Source organism: Pundamilia nyererei, unplaced genomic scaffold (assembly GCF_000239375.1).
Source record: "Pundamilia nyererei isolate P.nyererei 1_Seehausen unplaced genomic scaffold, PunNye1.0 scaffold00004, whole genome shotgun sequence".
Taxonomy (NCBI): Eukaryota; Metazoa; Chordata; class Actinopteri; order Cichliformes; family Cichlidae; genus Pundamilia; species Pundamilia nyererei.
Genome location: NW_005187405.1, coordinates 5,548,735 through 5,558,709, shown reverse-complemented (window position 1 = coordinate 5,558,709; position 9,975 = coordinate 5,548,735). Strand labels below are relative to the sequence as shown.

Sequence of the window (9,975 nt, the reverse complement as noted above, 5' to 3'; positions counted from 1 at the left end):
AGAGAACCCACGCAAACACGGGGAGAACATGCAAACTCCACACAGAAAGACCCCGGCCTGATGGTGGAATTGAACTCAGGACCTTCTTGCTGTGAGGCAACAGTGCTAACCACCGTGCCATCGTGCTGCTCAGCTGAAATTTTAGTAAAAAAACAAAAAAACAAGACAAGACAAAACAAAACACAAAAAAAATCCACCTCTTTGTCCAATGCTTTGCTGTTGTCATAGAAAATAAAAGGGCACTAATGCAGTCAGGGAGCCTTATTAGCTTTTAAAACACATTTATATATTTCCATCCAGGAGGAACGAGCCTTCAATAATAATAATAATGATAATAATAAAAAAAAATAAAAAAATAAAAATCACACTGCATCCTACACTACAGTTACACTGTCCTGTGACAAGACTTTGAAAGTGCATGATGAATCTTCTCTGAATATGCTACATCGCTGGTCAAACCAAAGCCCTGCGTGACCGGCTCATTTGGTTTAATGATGGAGGGCAAGAAGGCAGAAGTGGTGTCCCACAGGAAGAAAAAGAGAGAGATAACTGAAGCAATTTTGGATGCTCAGGGCTCTAGAATGTGACCAATTTGGTTGCACATGCGACCTAATTTCTCAATGGTGCAACTAAAAAAAAAAATCCTAGGTCCAACCGGTGCGACCAGCCGTTCAAATAAAAAAAGAAAAAAAAAAAAGTCTCCTAAACTGTGAAAGTCTCTGTGTGGTCAGACACACATTTTGACCATATCGTGGTCTAAACCAGTCAGAGTCAAAATTGAATCGAATCGTACTGATTATATAAATCATTGACAATACCCAGTCCTAGTAAGTAGCCTAGGCTGTGGATGTAGCTGTGGGTAATGAGAAAAGAACGATTTATAACTTTTTTATTAAGTTAAGGCCCGATCCATGTGAAATTCACAGCCAGTGCTCTGACACGGAACCATCAACCTCTCAGGTTATGCCTAACACTGGTCTGGAGACGGCATCAGATAGTGAGCCACATACGATCGACTCCGAGCCAGACCCCACTGAAAGTAAAAGGGGGAAAGTGTATATGTAGTGTATTTCAAAGAGAGTGGTTTGACCCGTTTCCCTGGCTAAGATACAGTAAAGCTGACAACATGATGAACTGCATTTACTGTCATGAGTTTGGAAAGACCATGGCAGTCCTGCTAATACTTTCCAAATCGAAACGCTAAAAACGCACAGTGTATCCTGAAAACACATTATATGATGTGATAAATGCACTACCCAAGTGTCCCCTCTCCCCATGCCTTTTTGCAGCAGGCAGCAGCAAACAGGCCTTCAGAGGAGTCCGAGATGATGATTACGTTTGACATTGCCTACAATATTGCCAAAGAGTGCCAAAGCACTTAAGCACAAGCACTTTTTCAGTAACTTATCTTTCTGGTAGAACTGTGCTCCAAATAAAGAATTACAAATCAATATTGTCTGTATGGACAGAATTTTTTTCAAGTGAACATGTAAAACTGTGGGGTTAAGAGATTCGGTTGAAAAATTTGGATGCACCTCACATTTGTGCTGGTGCACCTAAGAAAAAAGTCTAGAGCCCTGCACTAGGTGGCGTAATATTGCTGCAAACGAAGGTCTTCGTTTTACAACAACCTCTCATGTAAATCGAAACCTTAAATCTAAACGCTGTTGATATGAAAGATAAAACTGAGGACTTGTCCTCGCAGGACCGTCACAGGAGCAGCTCGGTCCTTCCGGTGGTAGTTTGTTTACTGTTAACGAGGCTAACTTTGAAGTTAGCTTGGTTAAGTTAAAGATAGAAAAATAACTGTGCAGTTGGCTTGAGTTAAAGTGCAAAGAGAGTTCGAATGACACGAAAACAAAGATACTACACTTATAAACGTCTGAGCCTTTATAAGTAACATTAAAAGTCAGCACAGTTAGCTTGTGCTTACAGGAGCTGATGACGATTGAGAATAATACTACCAGTATTAAACTGTTAAAATGTTGTTGTTGTTTTTTCAATTTAAAATAAAAATAAAAAATAACCTACCCGTGTTACTGACAGGACAGGCCATTAATTAAGGAGGCTACAGTCGGTTTCGGAACAGCCAAACTTAGCCAGTACTACAGAAACGTCACTCCACGCACAGCGCGGTGTTGACGCAGAATGATGTAGATTTACGCAAGGCATCCTGGGAAACGTAGTATGCACAGAGAAGTACTCCCTTCTTTTTCTTCTTTCGTCTGCTCCCTTTAGGGGTCGCCACAACGGATCATTTGAATCCACCTCATCCTGTCCCTAGCGTCCTCCTCTGTCACACCAGTCCAGCTGTCATTCCTCTTCTCTCCAGAGCATACCATGCAGAACAGGTGTTTGATAAAATAAAGCTCACTTTATTGACATTTTCAGTGCACTCACCATGGGCCCAATAATATCTGTTTATTTATTTCATCATTAGCCTACTTATACAAGAAAAAACTGTGTTTTTCTAAAATCCCTGTAGTCATAAAAGCATTCCCAAAATGTATGCACAGTTCCAACTGTCCTTCATACGGACACTGAGTGTTCTTTTCTTTAAATTCCCTAATGAATTAATACATAGTCAGTGGTTTAGGAATATAGGCTCTTAAGGCTTGCTTTTTTTGCAGTTTTTCAGAGCATCTGCCAGGGCGTGCAGTGCCATGTCAGCATTAGTCTTCTCACAGTTGTATCCCATCAATCCAATCCTCATCACCTAATTAAATGAGAGATGGAAAGCACATTACATGAGTATACTCTGCAGCAATTCAGCAGGATGATTCAGAAAGCTGCTCAGACACCAAAGTGATGACTTTGCTGTTGTTAAAAAGCCATTGTAATTAAACCTGTCACACAGTACCTGGAAATGGTCCTTAAACATTATATCTTTGTTTGTCTGGATTAGTTTGATTCAAGACAAGATATGCATGCTAATTTAAGAGAAAAGGACAACAGGACAGGAAGCTGAAAAGCTAGAACGCCCTGAAACTACTACTACACATCAGAATTAGTTACCACCAATAATAACTGTAAAATTAACTCACCATGCCAATGGAAGGGCCCAGTCCTCCTGTCATCTCCATGTGGTGATGTTTCATGATATATGTCAGCATCTCCCTCCAGTCGTAGCCTTCAGGGATAGCAATGGTGGTGACGGAGGGAAGCCTCAAATCCTGCAGGACACATATAAAAAATGGCTTTCGTCGCAACACAAGGAAAACTGCTCCAGTGAGTTTAAAAGCAACACAAATATAAAGCTAAGTTGTACAGTGTTGTTTTGTTTGTCTCTATTATTTTGTTTCATGTAAATATCCCCTTTATTCTCTCTGTGTATCTATGTTTTCATGGCACCACGATGCTATTTTCTTGCATTTCTGTCTCACTCTTTCGGGGACGAATAGCTTGAGGCCCAGATCCTCCAGTCCTCTGTACAGGTAGGCTGCTACCTCCTTGTGCTTCTTCCAGGACTCCTCCAGCCCCTAGAGGGAGACAAAGATTTATTGTGTTTAGAAATTAATACCTAAAAGGGTAGGGAATTGATCATTGATAGTGTTCCTGTCAGTAATACCAACTCAGAGGTTACTAAACAGACAAGGATGATAACATTTATTTTGTTTGACTGGGATCACTCAGATGCCTGGAGTCTAAAAGATCATGTAACTACCAAAGGAAGCATGCACATTTTGCCTCACATAATTTACTCCATTAGTTAGCACAAACATAAAAGAGAAGGCAGTTCACTCACTAAAATACTGACTGTATAACATACTTTTCAGTTAGATAATTTCAAAAGACAACTCACATCCTCAGTTCTCAAAAAGCTGGGGCACTGTGCATTAATTGGCAACAGATCAGTAACATGATTGGGTATAAAAAGAGCATCTTAGAGAGCAACATATGTTTCCATGGCTTCATATTAGCAGAGCCCTGCAGTCCAGACTTGTGACTAAACATCATGAAACAAAAGACATGACAAAGAAGAGCCAGGACGGTCGAGGAGCTAGAATATGATATTAGACAAAAATGGGGCAGCCTTCCTCATGGTCTCTTTAGTTGTCAGACGCTTATAGGCGGCTTTTAAAAGAAGGGATGCTACACAGTGATAAACAGTACCCTTTCCCAATTTTGTTGAGACATGTTGCTGCCATGAAATTAAAAAATTACCCTCTTTTCATAAAATGGTCCATTTTGTCAGCTTAAACACTTGATATGTTTTCTGTGTTCTGCTGTGAATGAAAAATGGCTTTATGATACTGTAAATCATTGCATTCTGTTTTTATTTGTACTTTGCATAGTTTCCGAAACCTTTTTGGAAATCTGTGTTGTATACAAAGAATAACAGTATCTAGAAATTACAGATTTTTTGTTCAGAAATGTGACTGAAGAAGTTGGGAAATATCCCTTTACCCTCTCAGCAAGAATGGCCAGACTCTCTCTCAGGGCGAAGAATCCAGACACTGGACCGGTGTGGTGGTATCTAAAAGCCGCATGACACAATGACACTTTTACAATTCAAGGTTTAGTAGCTTGAATAATATTTTAGAAATTTTTTTTCTCATTCTAGGAGTTTTCCTGCAACATTTAACTTTAAACTAAAGTTTAGAGGGTATTTGGAACTACCAACAATCAGCTTGTAATCAGTTATCTGCTGTGGACTTACACCCTTGCTGGTTTGCCATCGCAGCCCCAGTAGTTGGACAGATGTGTCATATCAAAGAGGTAGGAGACTGGTTTTGTTTTCCTGTTAAACATCTTGTGGCTGTGCAGAGGAGATAGCATTGCCTGAACTACTTTTTGCTTTTTTTGTGTTTTTTATTTTAAATATTTGTAACAATTTAGGATAAGATGCATGCATAACCACTCCACCGTCTCCCTCCTTACCATGCTCTGTCATTAAAAGAGATGGGTGCTGTACCAGGAGGTGCATTCAGAGCCTTTTGAGAACCAGAGTAGAGGATATCGATATCTGGAAACACAATAAAAGACGGATTAAATCCCACACAGGCGCATCTGATGGTAGGAGAGGAAGTTGATCTTTCATCACCGCCTTACTTTGCTTGTCCATAAAGATTGGTGCCGCACCGAGTGAAGCGACTGTGTCGACCAGGAAAAGGCAGTCATGTCTGCGCGAGATGTAACAACGAGGAGTGAGAAATATGACACTATAATCTGTTATGCGCTGTTTTAGACTGATGTGGTGGGAGGCTCACTTTCTGCAGATGTCTCCAATGCCATCAACTGGGTGACACAGACCAGCAGAGGACTCCCCGTGTGTGAGGAAAAACAGGACAGGCTTGTGCTTTTTTATGGCCTACGGCGAGATGTGAAGACAAATTTAATCATGTGTGCATGGTGTAAGTGAATCTTAGTGATTTACCCAACTTAACCCTTACATACTGTTCAAATTTCATGCCTTCACAGATTTGTTTCAGCCACGCCAGGCCTTCCCTCATAATATACAAAATTTTAAAGTACAGCTCTATTTAGGATGTATCGATAGCCTGTCTGACATAAATAGATGATTAAACCTTAGTTAATGTTTCAGAAGTTTTATAGCACCCTTTTTTGTAGAAAAAACATCTACTATCACATAATATCATTTCTCTAAGGCATGAAGACACTAACAGCCATAATGATTTGAATATATTTTATTGAAAGTGACTATGGTAAGAACATCCTGAAATGCTAGGATTTCTTATACAACTCTTTATAACCATTACAACACTCATCACTGCTATATGATTAAAAAATCTCAATCACTACCATATATTATATAATAACAATGAATATTAACAATATTCATTTAACATTAATTAAAACTTTGAATACAAAATGTGCTTGTTGCAAACTAGTCTGTTTGTTCACAGCAGTGACAGGAGTGCGTGGGACCTGCACATGTGTTCACACACTCTCTGAAATGGCAGCTCAGGTGCCTTTATTATCTTATGACGCCCTTCAGGCCTATTTTGGTCTTGGTCTCTATTCTAATCTCACTTAGGGCAGAATAAATAGATTTTAATAATCATGGGTGGCATGCTTGCAGCTGTAAATGTAACCTATTTTCCATTATTTAGAGTTTGTCTTACTGTCCACTCAAAGTGCTTTGAACTGAAAGTTACACTTTAACTATTCATTATAACAAATACCTCATATACTTATGGCCAGTGTAGAATCACCAGTTAACCTAACATTGATGTCTTTGGACTGCAGGAGGATCCCAGAATACCCAGGAGACCATGCAACATGCACCCCAGCCAGGATTTAAACTAGGAATCTTTTTTCTGTGGGGCAACAGTGCTAACCACCCTATTTTAAATCTTGTGTCAAGGCACCATGTCTAAATTCACCCTCTGACCACTCTAGGTTTTTTTTTCCAATTGTGCACAAAATATCACTGAATACTGCAAAGCTTGTTTTTACTACTTCACTGTTTTGAGATCCCCTCCACGATCCTTCACAGACCAGCAGGACAATTCTGGTGACAGTGTCATGGTCAACCTTTAACTCTGTCACCACTGGCCCATACAAAAATACAGACAGACGTGTATTTTTTGTGTCTTTGTGCACACAGACATGAAACACACACACTTGGCAAGTACAGTTTCACAATTTCAAGATTCCCTAAAACCAATGTTTTCCTTTATTTGACCAACACTGACATTTTACAATACTCGCTTTAGGTATATTCATCAAATTTAGGGCAGAAAGAAAAGACTTGAACAATATGTAAGGATTAAAAATCTCACCTTTAGCGTCATGGGCTCGGGCGGATATTTTTATTTTATTTTACAGTAATAATTTCTCCTTCAACAATATCTTTAAATACCTGCTCAATTTCCGTATTGGTGAAATATCCTCCAGGCGTTTTTACCATTCTGTGTACATTGGCACCTACAGATAAAAACATATTCTCTGTAAGCTACTGAATAAATACATAAATTGGCTAATAGTTAAACAATCGGTATCAATGTAGTGTACTTATTAAGTGTGCGTAAACCTGTGCGTAAACGCTTACCCATCCTCTCTGCAATTTCTGCAACGCGCTCTCCCCAGATCCCGTTGATGGCTATGAGCACGCTCTCTCCGGGCTCCACCGTGTTGAATACCGCACACTCCATAGCCGCGTGCCCGGAGCCGCTCATAGCTATAGTCATGTTGTTCTCTGTCTGAAAGGCATACTGGATTCCTTTCTTGATGTCATTCATGATCTGTGACACGAAGTGAAAATTGGAAATAATTTCAAGTTTAATTTGTCAGGAATGGTCACTGTTGACGCTCAGGTGGGCTGTGCGTAATTACGCACAAGCTTATGTCCTAAGGATACATTTGGTCTTTTGTTGTTGTTGTTTTTAAAAATAAATTTTAACATGAAAAAAAGACAGAGAAGAATTTTTGGTCTGAGTTATTTGTGTGCCAAAAACAACTTAAAATCAAAAATTTCAATCTAATAAAGCAATTTTAGTGGTAAAAATGATGATTAGGCCTTGCCAAAGCAAAGATGGAAAACAAAAATATCCACTGGTCACAAACTTACAGAGCTAGTCCAGATTCACCACATTAGGAAGCCGTTCCTATTTCCCAGATAAAAATAATTTGAATTTCCAGTATAAATTAACTCAAACAAAAAGCACTTACCTCATACATTTCTGGGTGCAGGTGACCAATTATTGGTCTGGACCCTGCAGCTAAGATGCGTGGAGGAACGTTCGACGGTCCCGGTCCGAACAGGTAACGAAGAGGCACCTCCAGTGGTCGCAGCATGCATGCCGGCGGCGGTATAGTGACGGAGGACATGGAGCGGTCCTGGCGCAGCAGCACTGGCGCGCTCCTCGCGGCCAGCGGACCTTCGAGGGCCGCTGATGTCTGCTGGGCGAGCAGGGCGCCCCGGCTGAACAATGCCCGCTGCATCATGGCTGATGACCCGATACTGAGAAGCTTGCGCCCGGTGAGGTCACTTATGCGAGACAGTTAGACTGAACCGGAGTGTGTGACAAGGTGAAGATTTAAAACAAACAGGTCTTTGACCTGCTGGCCACGAAGTGTTGTGCGTCACACTTAAGGGTTGGCATCTTGTGCATGACGACACACCAAATAGCAATGCATGTAGTAATGAGAATGTACTGTTCTACACATTTATTTATTATAGTTTTTGTAGCTTCCTGTTCTCATGCTAGAGATAGTGGAAGCTTTTAAACTTTTTTTTAACGTTTTAAACTTTAAACTTTAAGCCTCTCATATCATAATTTTATAAGGGCCTTTTAATGTTGGAAAAACTATATGTGGAGATTAAAAACCATTTTGGGAAACCTTTCATTGCATTAGTAATAAACGTGTGTGGGTAGAACTATTAAACATCCTAGTGACACAAGTTATTCAATACTGTTTAGTGTAATTTATGCTTAAGTTATGTCTGGCCAAGACTGTCCTGTAAAGACTCAGAGGTCTACTACAGCTTTTACAGTTTGGATCCACCACTACTGGTTTTGGTGACTCATTTCTGGTCTAAATCAACACACTTGACTCTTGAACTATGTGGAAAAATGAAGTCCTACACTTGTCAGCTTAGAACCAGTTGAGGTGAGTTTGTAGGTTAGTTGATTTTGTAACTGCAAGTATTCAGTCTGTAAAGAGGAGTTTCCTCTCAGAGAGCCAATCTGCTCTCTCAGAGGAAGAAGTGGGGCAGGGAAACAAACAGCCACACACCTACCAACCCACCCACCCACCCATCCGCCCATATGAACACAACACACTCCAACAAACAACTCGGGCTTATTATCTAATGTGTATAAGTATTGACATATGCTATTATGTGGGGTCGTTCTCTTGATAAGAAACAAAAATATAAATGATCATATGGTTATTACACAAGTGTTTTCTTGTTTCCAAACAGAACAGCAACCTATAGATTTACTGGATATCGGAAATCCAGATAAAGGAGGCAGGATAGAGATATTATATTTTTAAATTAAGAAAAAAAAGTTGTTATAACTTTCAGAGCTACTGGGCACTCTTCACTGCTTCCTCCAAGCTGAACCTCAACATATCATATTTGTAGTGAAACAGCGTCTATGCTTCAAGCAACAGATGCATATTGGACAGCAATTTCCAAAGCATTAAGTTGAACATATAACTTGATCAGGAGTTGTTCTGTCTGACTTTATAAACGTTTCTACAAATTGACTACAAATATAATCTAGTGTTTGATTCCTTTGCTTTACTTTGACTAATTCTGCAGCATTTCTCAGTTTTTCTTCAGCAGGGTCAGTAGAAGGTTCTGGGTAAATAATTAAACCACTCGTAAATAGGTGGACTTGGTTTATCCTATCACTGGCCTTTGCACTGGACCCAACACTCAAAATCCACTAAAACAGAGCAGCAGGAGGAGGAGGAGCAGGGGAATGATCAACAAAATAAAGACTGTGAGCTCCTTCCCATCTAAACACAGTTAGACTTTTTGAAAATGGCTGTTTTTATGTTTACTAATAATCACAATACTTGCTAACAGTTGTGATGAGAAAGTAGACCCTTAAACATGATTTTTATCACAGTCCGGTGCAGCCAATAGCATGCTATATTTTACTTGAAGCATGTATATTTTTCCCCTCAGTCTGTACTTTACCCCATTCACTTCCCCAAAACATCATGGGTGACCAACTCCTGCACTGGGGTGGACCCTGATAAGTTCTGATTGATTGCACCCTTGATTCTGCTTATGGGTCAGACTCTGTATTGATTGTCTGATTGATTCAGGTGAGGGAGGTGAAAAGGAGAACTACACAAGTTTACAGTGTCACCACAAGTACAGGAAGTGCAGAATTATTAGGCAAGTTGTATTTTTGAGGAATAATTTTATTATTGAACAACAACCATGTTCTCAATGAAGCCAAAAAACTCATTAATATCAAAGCTGAATGTTTTTGGAAGTAGTTTTTAGTTTGTTTTTAGTTTTAGCTATTTTAGGGGGATATCTGTGTG

The 9,975-nt window shown here is 39.8% G+C and overlaps 2 protein-coding genes across 2 annotated transcripts in view; both read right to left on the bottom strand.

The window, feature by feature from the left end:
* Positions 1-2,168, bottom strand: part of thap4 (THAP domain containing 4) — a 9,406-nt gene extending 7,238 nt beyond the window's left edge. The window contains exon 1 of the mRNA XM_005721321.1: positions 2,032-2,168. Coding sequence (XP_005721378.1) covers positions 2,032-2,056 — 25 coding nt within the window. The 5' untranslated portion in view covers positions 2,057-2,168. The remainder of the gene's footprint in view (positions 1-2,031) is intronic.
* A 261-nt stretch (positions 2,169-2,429) lies between these two features.
* On the bottom strand, positions 2,430-7,968 carry agxtb (alanine--glyoxylate and serine--pyruvate aminotransferase b). Its single transcript, XM_005721320.1, has 11 exons — positions 7,636-7,968; positions 7,016-7,208; positions 6,827-6,891; positions 5,211-5,311; positions 5,053-5,123; positions 4,882-4,966; positions 4,661-4,759; positions 4,408-4,477; positions 3,384-3,479; positions 3,045-3,173; positions 2,430-2,716 (listed from the first exon to the last, which is right to left on the bottom strand). The coding sequence occupies exons 1-11, from the start codon at positions 7,909-7,911 to the stop codon at positions 2,609-2,611; spliced, it is 1,293 nt and encodes a 430-aa protein (XP_005721377.1). The 5' UTR covers positions 7,912-7,968; the 3' UTR covers positions 2,430-2,608.
* Positions 7,969-9,975: the final 2,007 nt, after the last annotated feature.